The 18,339-nt window shown below is 46.2% G+C and overlaps 1 protein-coding gene across 5 annotated transcripts in view; it reads right to left on the bottom strand.

Moving 5' to 3' along the window:
- Positions 1 to 18,339, bottom strand: part of CDKL4 (cyclin dependent kinase like 4) — a 21,677-nt gene extending 3,338 nt beyond the window's left edge. The window contains exons 1-5 of one of the 5 annotated variants that reach the window (XM_069984370.1): positions 18,273 to 18,339; positions 4,300 to 4,486; positions 3,979 to 4,100; positions 3,359 to 3,431; positions 2,634 to 2,724 (exon numbers count right to left, since the gene is read on the bottom strand). In XM_069984370.1, coding sequence (XP_069840471.1) covers positions 2,634 to 2,724; positions 3,359 to 3,431; positions 3,979 to 4,100; positions 4,300 to 4,467 — 454 coding nt within the window. In that variant the 5' untranslated portion in view covers positions 4,468 to 4,486; positions 18,273 to 18,339. Of the gene's footprint in view, positions 1 to 2,633; positions 2,725 to 3,358; positions 3,432 to 3,978; positions 4,101 to 4,299; positions 4,487 to 6,541; positions 6,782 to 7,886; positions 7,907 to 18,272 lie in introns of those variants that run through there. The other 4 variants (XM_069984371.1, XM_069984372.1, XM_069984369.1 and 1 more) reach the window with 4 other exon arrangements.

Below are 18,339 nucleotides of genomic sequence, written 5' to 3'. Positions count from 1 at the left end.
AGTAATCCACTAGGGCCCCAGCCAGGAGCGGACACAGACTACAAAGGGCCCCTGTGCAAAAAATGTGTTTGGGCCCACATAACCTATTCGTCTCCACCTTTCTGCCGTGAAGGCGCACACATATGTACACCTGGGTATCCTATACATGTGTCCTGGCTTCTCGGGACAGCCCTACAGCACAGATGCCAGGGCCCACTAAAGGACTGTACTGTAGTGTGTGCAGGCCCCAATGTGGGATTGGGATACCTGTGGCCACCAATAGAACTGATCATGGGGGGCACCCAAATAAAGAACCCTGGTGCTGACCTGGTCCTATACTGTACTGATGTATCTGTGACCACAACTCCCAGAATAACAATAACTACAACTCTCAGAATCTGTCTTACAGTTATGAAACTCTCAGAGAATGATGGGAGTTGTAGTTTCTGAGGGACAACCCCTTGAGTTGTCTGCTCATTTGTACTTCAAATCCCAGCACATCCTGAGGGCTGCAGATTGTAAATGCTGGGAGTTGTAGTGTTTGCAGCTGTTGTACTTGGAGGGTCCTGGGTGCATTGTACACTGGATGCTGTGTGGGGGGTGAGAGTTTATAACTCAGAGTGTGGAAGTGACCCCAGAACAGAACTAATAGGGGATAAACCAAAGGGGCACAGGTGGGATAGATGTTCTATATGTGGCTGCACAGGTGGGATACATGTACTGTATGTGGCTGCACAGGTGGGATACATGTACTGTATGTGGCTGCACAGGTGGGATACATGTACTGTATGTGGCTGCACAGGTGGGATACATTTACTGTATGTGGCTGCACAGGTGGGATACATGTACTGTATGTGGCTGCACAGGTGGAAAACATCTACTGTATGTGGCTGCACAGGTGGGAGACATCTACTGTATGTGGCTGCACAGGTGGGAGACATCTACTGTATGTGGCTGCAAGGGTGGGATACATGTACTGTATGTGACTGCACAGGTGGGATACATGTACTGTATGTGGATGCACAGGTGGGATACTGTATGTGGATGCACAGGTGGGATACATGTACTGTATGTGGCTGCACAGGTTGGATACATGTACTGTATGTGGATGCACAGGTGGGATACATGTACTGTATGTGGCTGCACAGGTGGGATACATGTACTGTATGTGGCTGCACAGGTGGGATACATGTACTGTATGTGGCTGCACAGGTGGGATACATTTACTGTATGTGGCTGCACAGGTGGGATACATGTACTGTATGTGGCTGCACAGGTGGAAAACATCTACTGTATGTGGCTGCACAGGTGGGAGACATCTACTGTATGTGGCTGCAAGGGTGGGAGACATCTACTGTATGTGGCTGCACAGGTGGGAGACATCTACTGTATGTGGCTGCAAGGGTGGGATACATGTACTGTATGTGACTGCACAGGTGGGATACATGTACTGTATGTGGATGCACAGGTGGGATACTGTATGTGGATGCACAGGTGGGATACATGTACTGTATGTGGCTGCACAGGTTGGATACATGTACTGTATGTGGATGCACAGGTGGGATACATGTACTGTATGTGGATGCACAGGTGGGATACATGTACTGTATGTGGCTGCACAGGTGGGATACATGTACTGTATGTGGCTGCACAGGTGGGATACATGTACTGTATGTGGATGCTTAGGGGGGAGATGAAAGAGAAAAACAACCATGCTGCAGGGGGGCACAGATATTGTCTAAGAGGGCATAAACTTACAAAAAAACTTACAGCACCAGAGAGGGGGTGTGGGCTCTGTGCTTTCTCTTACACCAGGGATGTCAAACTCGGGCGGCAGGCCCTCCAGCTGTTGCAAAACTACAAATCCCATCATGCCTTTGGCTGTCCAGGCATGATGGGAATTGTAGTTTTAAAACAGCTGGACGGCCTGAGTTTGACACGTTTGTCTTATGCTGCGTTTACACGAAACGATAATTGGCCCGATCATACGATTAACATTGTCAGAGTAACGATTTTTTTTTTCATAACGATCAGCGTTTAGACGGTACGATATATGGTACGGAAAATTCGTATTGCGATCGCTTAAGTCTATCTGGCACATAGAAAAAATCGGTGAACGACTGTTTACACGGAACGCTATGCGAACTTTTTGCGAACAACGATTTGAGAACATGTTGTAAGATCAAAATGACTGATGTCTCGTTCGTCGTTTGATCGTTCGCTGCGTTTACACGTACGATTATCGTTTGAATTCGATCGTTATGGCGCAAATTCGCACGATAATCGTTACGTGTAAACGCGACATTACACAGTCCACCCTCTGTCTCTCAACTGTCAGTAATCCAGTACAGGTGACAATTAGAGATGATCAAACATCGGAAAATCTTAGGTTCTATAGAACTCGAACCTTGTTGAACCTTCCGCATTTGATTCTTGATACCTGCCCGGGCCGTGGGGAAGGAGGAGCTGAATCCCGGAATTCCAGGCGGTACCCGGACTGTCTCCTCCTTCCCCACGGACCGGGAAGGCATCAAGAATCAAATGCAGAAGGTTCAACAAGGTTCGAGTTCTATAGAACCTAAGATTTTCCAATGTTCCATCATCACTAGTGACAATCCCAGCAGTCCCTGCAGCATTAGACATAAACCACTCACTTAATATCCGAGCAAAGCCGAAGTCACAGAGCTTGATCACCCCTTGTTTGGTGAGCAGAATGTTCTCAGGCTTTACGTCTCGGTGGATACACTGGAAGAGATTGTGTCCATTATAAGAAAAATGTGAACAAAACTGATCCATTAAAGGGGGACTCCACCTCCTAATATCTTCTGATGTCATAGGTAACATTAGTAGGGGTGCATAAGCTGGGACCCCACAGATCCTTCTAGTCTGTCTCAAATCTATCTACCTCACAGCTGATCCATTACTCTGGATCAGGTAATCATGACTGCTCAGCTCGGGGCTAGTTTAGGGTGGAGTTCCTGATTAGCCTCTCTTTAAAGGGGTTATCCAGCTTACCTAGCCTAAGTTCTGTTTTTGCAGTTATTTCTGTCCATCATCTATTCCCTCTTCAGCTTTCATTTCTGAGTCGCTATTCTTGTTTCCGTTACCTTCCAATACTGATACACGTGTCATTTCCTTTTTATACAGTTTGGCCCCCACTGTAAGTCCTGGGGGTATCTGAGTTTTAAGAGATACAGTTAGGACCCAGAAAAGGCCACTGTTATAGTCCATTTCTCAGTACTTGACCCAGGTGTTTGGAGGTTTCCCTATGGAGCCTCAGCTCATAGCCCTATGTGTTTTATTGAAATGTCACATGACTCCTGAGGTGGAGTTCCCCTTTAACACTCCGGTTTCTGTATCACTTTAGTTTAATCCTTACACTGTTCTTGTGGCAGAAGTTCACAGCTTGCAGGATCTGCTGCACAATGTTTTTTGTCATCATCTCGGGGACTCTGAAATAGAAATCGTGTAATGGTTAAAGGGTTACTCCGGTAAAAATCTTTTTCTTTCAAATCAACTGGTTTCAGAAACTTATATAGATTTGTAATTTACTTCTATTTAAAAATCTCCAGTCTTCCAGTACTTATCAGCTGCTGTATGTCCTCCAGGAAGTAATGTATTCTTTCCAGTCTGACACAGTGCTCTCTGCTGCCACCTCTGTCCATGTCAGGAACTGTCCAGAGCAGGAGAAGTTTCCTATGGGGATTTGCTACTGCTTTGGACAGTTCCTGATATGGACAGAGGTGGCAGCAGAGAGCACTGTGCCAGACTGGAGAGAACACACCACTTCCTGCAGGACATACAGCAGCTGATAAGTATGCAAATACTTGAGATTTTTAAATAGAAGTAAATTACAAAGCTATATAACTTTCTGAAACCAGCTGATCTGAAAGAAAAAGATTTTGGGCAGAGTGCCCCTTCAAAGGGGATATCACACAATCCTCTAGAGGTTAGGGTGCACTGTTCCGCAGACGGAGAGGCAGTATCACGTGGACCTACCCATTGGGGTGTTTCTCCAGCTCATTGAGGACAGTGTGATCACAATATTCAAAGACCAGATGGAGCTTCCTCTTCCTGCGGAAGACCTCCAGCAGGTTGACCAGGTTACTGTGCTTCAATTGCTGCAATAAATGAGACCGCAGCGGTGAACGGACAGTCAGGATGAAATGCTATAGGTTGACATTGTTTTCTGTAAAAGGTCGAGAGCGCAGATCAAATTCTGCCCTGGAAACCATCAGCATGGAGACTGTTTAGACTTCCTCTAGCATTTCAATAGAACATAGCCCTGACTTATACAGAGTTACATTACAGCGCAGTCACCTTTAACATCCGTATCTCACGCAGCGCTATCTTTTTAATGACGGGGTCATCCTCAGACTCCACAAACTTTTTGATGGCCACCACTTGTCCTGTCTCCTTATTCCGACACTTGAAGACAACCCCGTATGATCCTTCTCCGATCTTGGCCAGCTTTTCATACTTCTCCATCACTGGACGTCAGGTTAGTCTGTTGTAATTTATAGAGATAGTAACCATGAGTATAATATCTATTCTGTAATCTCCCAGCATCCCCTGCTTGTTCAGTGTCTGCACACTATAGTGATTTGCATTCTGCGAAGCGTAGTCATCTGATGTAGGACAGGCTGGCTGCTCCTTGTATTTTGGGAGCATGGCTTAGATTTATCTGTCAAAAAAATTACTGACTGTTTCCATTAAAATCCAGCAGAATAGTGAGTGCAGCTCTGAAGTATAATACAGGATGTAACGGTGCGTGCACACTACGGAATCCGCATGTATGACCCGCAGTGGATTCCACTGCTTGTACCCGCACGTGGCGGCGCGCAGCTCTTCCCGTGCCATAGACACTATTCTATGAACGGGCGGATTCCCCATTCCGCCGAGAGAATTGACATGTCAGTTCTTTCGGCGGAATGCGGAATCCGCCCCTGCATAGAATAGTGCTGATCCTGAGTTAGGGTGCGTGCACGCTACGGAATCCACGCGTAGGACCCGCGCAGATTCCGTCGCTTGTACCCGCACGCGGCGGCGCACATACAGAAAAAGCAATGTATATACACAGTGACCCCACCAGCATAATAATGAGCGCAGCTCTGCAGTATAATTAATGTGACTATTTTGGGCACATTCCAGACCCTCCGGGTTCAGCCTGAGGATGTTTAAGAAATAAGCAAACAAATGATATTCTCCGGGATTTCCAGGAACACAAGTATACACAGGGATCAGAACTATGCGGCAGCCATTGGCGTCAGGCCTGCTATATCTCTCACCTTGCGCCATCTCACATACACATCTGCTAATCTCAGGTCAATATTTACCACGGCTCAGCACAGACCGCAGGCGGCTCGCCGGGAGATATAGCGATATATAATGGTTACATACCTCTCAACATTTTGGACGGCCAAAGAGGGACAGTTGTGGTTCATGCTAGGAAAATTTTATGGGCATTTCTTTTTAATTTAAGGCTGCATTTACACATCCATGAGCAAATCCTGTATGTGTGACTGCATCCTTAGGTCCCAGTCACACATCAGTAATCCTGTCTGTAATTACGGACCCAAAACTCCGGACAGGATTACAGATGTGTTTCAGTTCCTGTCGGCATTTGCAGGGACACCTGTCATATAGGTGACACAGACGCACAATGGCTTCATCGTTTTGTTGCAGCATGGATCATGTCCTCAAATGGATCAGAAACTCCTACAGATGTGTGTATGGGGCCATAGAACTCAATGAGTCTGCATGTGTGACAGCGGCCATAATGTCACATGATTCATGTGAATATAACAAATTTTTAGGATCCAACTTGCACCACATGATAGAATAATATGCAAGTTTGGGTCTATTATACAGTAAGAAACCAGACACTTTCTAGAGAAACAATGAAGGTTTAGTAATGCAAATCTAATTCCCAGGTCAAAAAGAGGGACATGTAAGGGGCAAAGAGGGACATGGGTCAAAAGTAGGGACTGTCCCTCCAAAAGAGGGACACTTGGGAGGTATGTGGTTATTTATAAATGTAGTGACGTCACTGATCCTTATTCACTCGACTTGTTCTTAGGAGCTGACAATCTACCCCCAGCAGACAATTACGCCAGTGATTGCCAAACCCAGATCAGCAAAACTAAAAATCCCATCATGCCCTGAAGACCGAATGGTGCAAAACTACAACTCCCAGCATGTCCTGACAGACGAATGGTGCAAAACTACAACTCCCAGCATGTCCTGAAGACCGAATGGTGCACAACTACAACTCCCAGCATGTCCTGGCAGGCGAATAGTGCAAAACTACAATTCTAAGCATGCCCTAAAAGCCGAATCTTGCAAAACTACAAATCCCATCATGCCCTGACAGACGAATGGTGCAAAACTACAACTCCCAGCATGTCCGGCATACTAGGAAATGTAGTTTTGTAAGAGCTGTAGAGCCTAAGGTAGAGGTGGCTTTATTACAGTCTCAGTTTCCCTGTCTCCTCATCTGTAACCCTAGATCTGTGACACAGTCCTCAGGACATTATAACGTATAACATTACGGGGTATATACAATACATCACCGCAGACTGGAGCGATCTCAGGAGACGGGCGAATATTCCCAGGATCCCGGAGTCACCTGCTGCATTTCCAGAGCTCGGTGGCCACGTACAATAAAGTCTCCCCCACCAGTAGTAATAGGAGTCTATGGGTTGCCAGGGGCAACCATTCACAGGCTGCAGAAGGAAGCACCATCAGGGCCCGGCCTCCCTCCCTCCCCTGCTATTTGTTTGCAGTCAGAGAAGGCGTTGCCATGGTGACAGCAGAGCTGCAGGCCTAGTGACTGTCTGCCGTACTACCGCCACCCTTGTGTCTCTACTGTAATTACTACTATGGGACAAACAGCTGACAATGTATAATAGTTTGGAGTAATGGATGACCCCCATTATAATAATAATAATGCTTTTATTTGTATAGCGCACACAGATTCCGCAGCACTTCACATAGTTTTATCCCATCCTGTTATCATTACCCCCTATGTCCCTTTCTATAATCATGACCCCTTTATATCCCATCCTTTAATCATGACCCCCTAATATCTTATCCCGTAATCATAACCCCCAATATCTTATCCCGTAATCATGACCCCCAATATCTTATCCCGTAATCATGACCCCCCCAACATGCCATTCTGTAATTATAACCCCCATTATCAGTTTCTGTAATTATGGCCCCCAATATCCTGTCCTGTAATTATGACCCCCTTATATCCCGTCCTTTAATCATGACCCCCCCTCCATATCGTATCCTGTAATCACCCCCACCATCCCTACCTATAATCATGTCCCCCAATATCCCTTCATGACCCCCTATTCTCTATTATTATTACTGTCCAAATCATCATTATTATTATTATTAAGTCCCTATTCATGACCCCCAATATCTCGTCCTGTATCCATTTCCCCCATTATCCTGTCCTGTAATCATGACCCCTAATATCCCATCCTGTAATCACCCCCATTATCCTGTCCTGTAATCACCCCCATTATCCTGTCCTGTAATCATGACCCCCAATATCCCGTCCTGTTATTATGACCCCCAATATCCCGTCCTATAATCATGACCCCCAATATCCTGTCCTATAATCATGACTCCAAATATCCCCTCCTGTAATCATGACTCCAAATATCCCCTCCTGTAATCATGACCCCCAATATCCCGTCCTGTTATTATGACCCCCAATATCCCATCCTGTTATTATGACCCCCAATATCTTGTCCTGTAATCGTGACCCCCAATATCCCCTCCTGTAATCATGACCTCCAATATCCCGTCCTGTTATTATGACCCCGAATATCCTGTCCTGTAATCATGACCCCCAATGTCCTGTCCTGTTATCATGATTAATTGCCACTCACTATTGACCATACTGCAGCCATGTCAAGTAACCGACAGTGTACAGGCCACGCCCACTGCGCCAGCTGCTATATATAACCAATTTAATCAGCAGAGTTGGGCCCCATTTTGTTTTGCCATATAGTTTACGATGCTGTATATAATTAAGTAATGACGGCATTTATACACATAACGTAACGTTACTGCCAGTGGTGAGTAGCAGAATAGTCCTGAAATGACAATAACGATGGCAGTCCTCTAACTTGGTGCGTAACTACAACTCCCAACAGGCTCTAAAAGCCTAAAAGAGGCTATCAGATCCCACTTGGAGTTGTAGCTTAGACAATGGCAGTGACCCCAGTCTTGAGCAGGAATGCCTCACCAGCCCCTTCACATCCAGTGCCCATTTCTTTGCCACTTACAGGAGCTTCCCTCTGCCTGCAGGTGGCGCTACAGCCTCACACGCAACAGTTACTTGCTCATTAAAGTATATGGCCCTGGGGGAATTGTGATGTTCTCTCCATAGCGAGTAATGACTGAGGCGGACATGGTTATGATACAGATCCCTGCTGGCCATGGTCATGCTTTGTGTTGCATCATCTCCATGTAATTCTCATTACATCTAAGCAACACTGCCATAAATCATTCTCTTCTGTCTTTTCTATTGCCCTCTGGGAAAGTTGGGTGGCAGCCAATACAGCCATCTACAGTTCTGGTACCCAGCTTTCTTAAAGTGTTACTGTCATTTGCAATAAACTTTGATATGTCATCAGACATGTAAAAATTTACTGATCGCATCGGGTCTCACTCCTGAGACCTGCTGCAATCCCTAGATACACCCATCAGCCATGAGAAGTGTGCTACACTCCGACTTCTTTGGTCCATAGATTGTAATAAAGTGAACAAGTCGGATTTGATTGACAGACGGAGAAAGACGCATACTGCTCATCACTTTCCTTGGCTGTATCTCTGGATTGCAGCAGGTCTCAGGAGTCAGACCTGGTGCAATCAGTAACTTTTCCGTTTCAATGTTTTTATTGAAGTTAACAAATGTACAATTTATAACAAGTTGATCAGTATGCAGTAAATGTTTTAAGAGATGACAAAGACCCTGCGTTTAATTACACACAAAGGCAAAGAGGCAAGAGTCTAAGTAGTTGCGTCCTAAACAGTACCAGGATTAACAATTAAAGGACAACTCCAGACAAAAGTATTTTTTAGTATGTTATTACTTATGGAAAGTTAGACAAATTCATAATGTACATTAATTATGGGAAATGCACATATAGTGCTTTTTCCGTTAATTTAGTAGATCGGGAAAGCTTCAGATTCCCTAAAATAACGTGACGTCACGAATCAGGTGTAATTCATATGGAGTGTTCAGCAGGGGGCGCTCTATATGTAGAAGTCTATAGAACTGTAATGTCTATGGAAGTGTATATAATGTAATGTAGTGTTATGCACACTGCTTTATTGATTGAATATGTTTATGGAATACTTTGGGAAGCGAGGACACTTGCTCCCCACAAGGACAGCACCGAGCATGGAGGGAGAGAGGTGCCCGTGCATCTAACTACCTCCCCCCCTCTCTGCTTGGTGCTGTGGGACAGATACACACTACTCCTCCTCCCATCATCTGCTCATAGTATGAGCAGATGATGGGGGAGTAGTACCAGGGCCATCCCCATCACTAGCAGCCACCGCTGACACTGCACAACTATTCACATCCCGTGCCGGGTGACTGCCAAGCTCACCGCCGCCCCCGAATCCTGTCGACTCGTTCCCTGATGTCACCCCCGGCAGCTCAGGTGACATCAGGGAACGAGTTGGCAGGTCGCAGGGGTGGCGTTGAGCTTGGCAGTCGCCCGGCAGCGGATGTGAACGACTGTGCAGTGTCGGGCGGGGGATGCTGGTGATGAGGATGGCCCCGGTACTAAACTATACTATGAGCACAGGATGGGAGTAGTAGTACAGTGTATATGTGGCGGCGGGGGCTGGGCGTAGGGGTGGGGTGGTGATGGGAAGGTTCTGGTACTACTCCCCCATCATCTGCTCATGCACTGGGCACTCCGCTGAGAGTAGTGGTAGATGGTAGTACCGGGTAGGATCCCGGGCAGCTGCCTGCCAGATGTTATGTCACGGTTATGGCACGAGGGAATGCAGCTAACCAGCAGGAACCTGACCATGCGGAGCCCGAGCAATTCTTCGTTGTCCTTAGTCAGGGCACCAATAATTACACCAATGCCAAGGTTCAGAAACAACGGTAGTTGTGTATTTATTATAACGGTGGTAACTAGTAGCAACAGTCTCTCCGGATGCAACCGGGAATAAGGCAGACTTGGATAAGGCAGAGTAATGGGTGATGCTGCAATAGGCTGTGATGATAGCGTACTAAATGATGGAAGTAGTAGTGAGACTGAGGATAAGATGCTGGGCGGTATGAAACTGAGATGAATACTTGCTGTTGATGATTAGAGAACATGATGAGAGGAATGACTGAAGAACGGCACCCAGATCTTGTGGTTAGGATGAGAATCTTGAGGACTTGAGAATAGAACACAGCCAGGAACACTTCTGGTGGAACTGGAGCAGCAGAGCACACATACCTCTCTCCTGACAGGGGGGAGAGGACACACACACAACCTGTCCCCCTGAAGGTGGAAGACAAGACTCAGGCAGACAGGAAGTCACATGGTATCCCCCCAGCCATAGCTCGATGGCCATTGGGATTACCATGGAAGCAGGGGCAGTCACGTGACATCCAGCCATTGCATCATCACACCATTAGGACATATAAGACCAAATATACATGAGAAGTACCATACTTGAACACTGGGGGGGGCGACATAATACCCTTAGGCACTGATAACTGAATATGCATAAAAGAAATGAATGGAATTGCAGACCTGAATACTGAGAGAGGTGACACAATGCACACAGTTTGCAGTGGACCATAGCTTTCCAGAACAGAACTGGCTACAATAAAGGTGCAGAGACAAAGTGGCAAATAAATACTCTGTTCTGGGACACTGCATACCTCCCCACTAAGAATGAGCCGACCTTGGCAAACCACAAGTTGAGGTAGATGTGGCTAAGGGAACATAAAGGATCAAGACAACAAGACAAGAGGAAAGAATGGGAGTGTGAGTGAATGTGTAGGTGTATGTTTCCCACGCTCAAGGCACAGGTGACAAGAGAAACTATGAAGAGAAAGAAAAACCCTAGTGGCTGGACTTCACCTAGGGGTGCCTAACGTACTCTGGTTACAGGTAGTTAGCGCGTGGACCATCTGACATAGAAGTCAGGACAACTTAACTGATGGCGGGTGACCCTCAAAAGAGAACACGTGAAGACCTGTGTACTGCCTTGGGTGTCTGTGTGAAGTGTCTTGGACACCTGGAAGACAAAAAAACAAAATAATAAAAGCAAACACACTCATTCGGAGGCCTCCATACGTACCAATCAATCATACAACACAAGTACTCCATAGCCCAAACACACGAAAAGTTATCCAAGGTGCAGTATGTATGGGCACGTGTAAATGTTGAACGACTGTGTAGCAACTACTGTGTGTTGGGACAAAACAGGGATAAACAAACAATGGAAACACAAGTAAGGGAAACATGGAGGACAAACACTATGAGGTCTTGAAGAACACTGGCTCAAGGAATCTTTCCAGCTGAGAACACAAGAATACAATATACGAAGGAAATAGAATACCCTTTTGAGAAAATACACTCCTCTATATACTCTTTAGAAAATAGACTTTCTCTGAAGCTATACATACATGAACTAGCTTCTTACTCAGAGGAGGAGAAAAATATCTGACCTTGGCACGAAAACACACTCTATGAGAAGATAGACTTTTTCAAAAGACACACTTTACTCTGAGTCTAATCTAAATGACTTTCCTGCTTACTCAAAGTAAGAAAATATATATATCACTCTGGTATGAAAATAACCTTGGACTACTGAAGTGCAATAATAAACTTCTGACAATCACATAATCATGAAAGTGCTTTAGGAAGAACTAAGTAAGTGTCTCTGCTTTGGTGGAGTCTCTTTCTAGCAATGTAGACCATCTCCATATGAAAGGCTCTGGGACAGGCACTGAAGAACTTAGTAACAACTTAGTGTCCTTTCAGCACACAGCTGGGTGATGAAATAAGGAAGCTTGGTCAGGAGGACCAGGTACGAACCTTAAACGTTGCAGAGGAACTTTTCAAACTTGGAACATAACAGCAAACAAAACAAGAAGAACAGTCAAGGGTTTTGTTCTCTATAGCGAACTCAATAAGAGGGCGCAGGGGAATCCTCAGTAGGCTTCTTCTTTTGCCAAGGGTAGTAGAAGCGAGGAGGGCCTGAAGCAGAAGTATCACTGGATGTGGTAGTGACCACAGTATTAGGCGTCACTGTGGTGATGGGGGGAAATGATGGGAGCCACGTGGTATGTCACTGAGGTGGTCGAGCAGGCAGCTTTAGCCACGGCAGTGGGAGTAGTAGAAGTAGCTACAGTAGGGGTTGAACCCGCAGCTTTGGAGGTAGCCTTGAGAGAACCCAGGGGTTTGAAATCCTGCCAATCTTCATCCTAATTCTCTGACAGAGTTGGTAGGAAAGGCCGTTGTATTGGGTTTTTAGGCCTGGTAACCGCTGCAGCCCATGGGCCTTTTGGGGACCCTCTCAGGGGGTATTCAATGACTTCCCCAGGGACGAGATTGTTTAGATCTGGCTGGTAATCCCGCATCACTGCCCGTCTGTTGACCAGCGCCAGCAACCCGTGTATGAATCCATGACCAAGCCGTACCCCCACTGCTTGTCGAACTTGGTCACAGTTCCTCTCCTCCTTTCTAGGGGGGCCGCACCTGGTTGGGGTTTCTCCAGCTTACGGATGAATAGCCTCTCAGACGCAGCATTAGAGTCCAGGTAAGGGGTATACGGGTGACCCCATAGTGGTGCATAATCCGGATAGGGCACTGAAAGAGGTGGGTCCGGCGCTAGACCGGCCTTGGCAGGGAAGGTATCGCTGGCAGTAGGGGCTGTGGTGGACTGCCAGGCGGTAGTGGAGGCTGCAGGCGCAGTAGTAGCCATAGCAGGTGCAGCTTTAGTGGCGGGGGGTAAGAGAGAGAGAGCCTGCTGGATGTCTTCCACCAGCTGCATTACTTTGGGATCCCGGCCGAATACCCATTGCAGCAAAGGCGGGGAGTCACGCCCAGGAGGCCGCCATAGGCCTGAAGATATAGGGCCCTTAAGGAAAATCTTACCACCAGGTTCAGGATCTGAAGGTACTGGTGAAGACTCGTCCAAGATTCGGTCGTCTTCGGAGGTGAGAGACGGTCCGGTGGAGAAGGTATACTTCGAGGAGCCGGAATGATCGGGACTCGAGGGGCCACTAAGGCCGGAAGAGGTCTCCTCACTTACGCCAGGGGAGCTTGAAGTAGAGGCCCAGCTTTGATCCCTGTCTTCGGACCGGACGGATCCCCAGCTGCTATCACTATCCGAGGGCAGTGGAGCCAGCAGGCATGCCGGATCGAACGCTGGCAGAGAGGAAGGAGGCACCGGTAGCACGGGTACAGCAGTAGCAGGTGTGCACTCCTTGCAGGACGCCATCTTGCTGTGCACTGGCGTGGTCTTGAGGACCTGAGAGGAGGCAAGTGCTGAGGCTGAAGTTCCGGTCCGGCAATCTGCCCAGCAACTGTGACGTCACTCGGCACGGGCAGCCAATGAGGAGGAATTACAGCAAAGTCTATGGCGCTGGGCGATTCCCGCGCTTCGGCGGCGTGACGGTTAACCCTGTCCAGTCTGGGGTATGGCGCAGCAGGAAATTCCAGAACAGTAGGCCGCAGTAAAACACAACAAACGTCCTCCACACTGACGGGGAAATAGGGCACATCCCGAAAGCCCATGGCGCCACAGTGATTAGTCCCGGTCAATCACGCCACTTTGAATAAAGTCTCTCTAGGGGTTGCAATACTGTTTTATGGGTGTTTGCAGCTGGCACAACACAGTCCAATCCTGTTCGTGACGCAAAAATTGCGCTGGGCACTCCGCTGAGAGTAGTGGTAGATGGTAGTACCGGGTAGGATCCCGGGCAGCTGCCTGCCAGATGTTATGTCACGGTTATGGCACGAGGGGATGCAGCTAACCAGTAGGAACCTGACCATGCAGAGCCCGAGCAATTCTTCGTTGTCCTTAGTCAGGGCACCAATAATTACACCAATGCCAAGGTTCAGAAACAACGGTAGTTGTGCATTTATTATAACGGTGGTAACTAGCAGTAACAGTCTCTCCGGATGCAACAGGGTATAAGGCAGACTTGGATAAGGCAGAGTAATGGGTGATGCTGCAATAGGCTGTGATGATAGCGTACTGAATGATGGAAGTAGTAGTGAGACTGAGGATAAGATGCTGGGCGGTATGAAACTGAGATGAATACTTGCTGTTGATGATTAGAGAAGATGATGAGAGGAATGACTGAAGAACGGCACCCTGATCTTGTGGTTAGAATGAGAATCTTGAGGACTTGAGAATAGAACACAGCCAGGAACACTTCTGGTGGAACTGGAGCAGCAGAGCACACGTACCTCTCTTCTGACAGGGGAGAGAGGACACACACACAACCTGTCCTCCTGAAGGTGGAAGACAAGTCTCAGGCAGACAGGAAGTCACATGGTATCCCCCAGCCATAGCTCGATGGCCATTGGGGTTACCATGGAAGCAGGGGCAGTCACGTGACATCCAGCCATTGCATCATCACACCATTAGGACATATAAGACCAAATATACATGAGAAGTACCATACTTGAACACTGGGGGGCGACATAATACCCTTAGGCACTGATAACTGAATATGCATACAAGAAATGAATGGAATAGCAGACCTGAATACTGAGAGAGGTGACACAATACACACAGTTTGCAGTGGACCATAGTGTTCCAGAACAGAACTGGCTACAATAAAGGTGCAGAGACAAAGTGGCAAATAAATACTCTGTTCTGGGACACTGCACTCATACTATGAGCAGATGATGGGAGTAGTAGTAGTGTGTATCTGTCCTAAAGCACCGAGCAGGGAGGTAGTAGTTAGATGCACGGGCACCTCTCTCCCTCCCTGCTCAGTGCTGTTCATTTGGGAAGCAAATGTCCTTGCTACCCAAAGTATTCTATAAACGTATTAAATCAATAAAGCATAGTGTACATTTCACTACATTACATACACATTCCATCGACAATACAGTGCCATAGACGTCTACATTATAGTGCGCCCCCTGCTGGACACTTCATAGGAATTACAACTGATTCGTGACGTCACTTTTTTGGGTGAATCTAAACCCTGTTTTATCTACTAAATTAAGGGAAACAGCACTATATGTGCATTTCCCATAATTAATGTACATTAGGAATTTGTCTAACTTTCCATAAGTAATAACAAAATAAAAAATACTTTTGGCTGGACTCCTCCTTTAACAGCAACAAACCACCTGTACATAAATGCTGTAAGAGTATAAGCCAGAAAAGGGGGATAGCTTGCCAAACATACTGCTAACGGTCAGACAGGCCACTATGGCGGTGAGGAAAGCTATCGTGAGGGGGAAGTCAAGGGGAGATCCAGAGGGCCAACCAAAGAGGGAAGAACTGCGGCAATGCCACCGCTCCACTGAAAGAAGACATACCTCTTATTGGTCGTCCAAGTGAGGGAGTGGGTCCTCGTGAAGCAATTGTCTATAATCGCCTGTGTCCTGAAACTCAGTCCATGCAAGCCACATGCTCATGAAGCGTTCTGTATTCTTTACCTGTAACACCACACAGCACACTGCATTCTCTACCTGTAACACCACACAGCACACTGTATTCTCTACCTGTAACACCACACAGCACACTGTATTCTCTACCTCTAACACCACACAGCACTGTATTCTTTACCTGTAACACCACACAGCACACTGTATTCTCTACCTGTAACACCACACAGCACGCTGTATTCTCTACCTGTAACACCACACAGCACGCTGTATTCTCTACCTGTAACACCACACAGCACGCTGTATTCTCTACCTGTAACACCACATAGCATGCTGTATTCTCTACCTGTAACACCACACAGCATGCTGTATTCTTTACCTGTAACACCACACAGCACACTGTATTCTCTACCTGTAACACCACACAGCACGCTGTATTCTCTACCTGTAACACCACACAGCGCTGTATTCTCTACCTGTAACACCACACAGCACACTGTATTCTCTACCTGTAACACCACACAGCACACTGTATTCTCTACATGTAACGCCACACAGCACACTGTATCCTCTACCTGTAACCAGGGCCGGTTTTAGACTAAATGTGGCCCTGGGTAAAGTTGAAGGTGGGGCCCCAAATGCTGAAATATTGTAGCAGCAATTTAAGGTTCCCATACACTTTTTGGTGGTACCTGCTGCTCGTGGTGGGTTCGGCCATCAGTGTAAGGTGAATGGGGCTCTTTGTACAGTCCTCTGACATGATATCAGTGGACATATGGGATTGGGCTTGATGGAAAATCAACATCCAACCTCTTTGTTCTCAGAGAGACAAGCCGTCATCAGATTTGTCTGGCTATGGCTTACCCCTCCTATAGAGAACACAGAAACGCTCAGCTGTGCCGAACATTCCTGTGTATGGGGAGGATGGGGCCAGATGAGATTTTATATATATATATATATATATATATATATCATTAGTGATGTGTGTGCAGCCCTTGCTGTATATAGTGAACAATGAAGATATATACTACCTGACCACATTCCCTGGTGTCCTCAGGCCTTGTCTGTGGGATCCCCCAGTCCCAGCTTTCACTTCTGGTCCTCTCTCTGAAGTGATCGGCCGTTCAGCCAATCACTGGCCGTAACAAACAGACAAGGCCTGAGGACACCGGGGAACGTGATCAGGTAAGTACCAGCTTTATTATGTTATACGCACAATCAGCAGACAATGATTTTTACACTTGCCAAAAGACAATGATCATTTGATTACTGTTGTCTCTATATACACAGAGCGATATCGGCCAGGTTAGGACAATTTTTCGCTCCGTGTATTATGGCCCTTAGTCACATTGAGTCAATTCAGAAGGTTACATGCCGGGACTGCCGCTACATGCCGGGACTGCCGCTACATGTCAGGACCGCCGCTACATGTCAGCACCGCCGCTAGTGGTGTAAACACAAAAACTATCTATATGCATGGTTTTAAAAAATAAAATAAAAAAAAATCACTATATCAGGACCAAATATTACCTCCATACCGTTATTGATGAAAACATACTATGTATAGGCCAATATTACCACCATAAAGTGACAGCCCCATAATGACACTATATACACGCCAATATTAGCACCACACCATGACCGCAACATAATGATTCTATACACACTATATACAGACCAATATTACTACTATAGACTGACCGCCGCATAATGACTCTGTATACACTATACACAGACCAATATTACTGCCATAGAGTGACCACCACATAATAACTCTATATAAACTATATACAGACCAATATCATGTGGCGGTCACTCTATGGCGGTTATAATGGTTTGTATAGTGTATATAGAGTCATTATGCATTATGTGGTGGTCAGTCTATGGCTGTAATATCGCTCTGTATATAGTGTATATAGAGTCATTATGTGGTGGTCACTCTATGGTGGTAATAATGGTTTGTATATAGTGTGTATATAGAGTCATTATGCATTATGTGGCAGTCAGTCTATGGCAGTAATATTGGTCTGTATATAGTTTATATATAGAGTCATTATGTGGCGGTCACTCTTGTGGTAATAACTCTCTATACACACTATATACAGACCAATATTACCACCATAGACTGACCACTGCATAATGACTCTATATACACTATATACAGACCAATATTACTGCCATAGACTGACCACTGCATAATGACACTATATATACACTATATACGGACCAATATTACCACCATAGACTGACCACTGCATAATGACTCTATATACACTATATACGGACCAATATTACCACCATGCAGTGACCGCCACCTTATTTTTTTCTCAATAAAATACACTGTTACCTTAGTGACATCATCATACACTATACATAGGAGGAGCAGCCAATCAGCGGCCTCAGTGGTCACCAGAGAATGGCTGCAGCTCCTATATACAGTCTATTCACCTCAACACTTGGAGTCAGCAGTGCTTCTTATACACACACACACTAATATATATATATATATATACACACACACACACACACTCTAACACATCCATAAAAAAAACACATTATGCAAATCCAAACCATCCAGCCCACACACTACACACATGACATGTAACACACACTACATTCATCCATTATACACCTACATTCATACACACACTACATGTACAGTATACTTACCCCCTCTAACAGCATGCTGGGTGTAGTTGTCCTTGTCCATGGCAGCAGTAGCAGGAGGTTCTGCTCC

The sequence above is a fragment of the Dendropsophus ebraccatus genome, chromosome 9 (genome assembly GCF_027789765.1).
Source record: "Dendropsophus ebraccatus isolate aDenEbr1 chromosome 9, aDenEbr1.pat, whole genome shotgun sequence".
NCBI classification, from domain to species: domain Eukaryota; kingdom Metazoa; phylum Chordata; class Amphibia; order Anura; family Hylidae; genus Dendropsophus; species Dendropsophus ebraccatus.
This window is presented reverse-complemented; position numbering and strand designations above follow the sequence as displayed.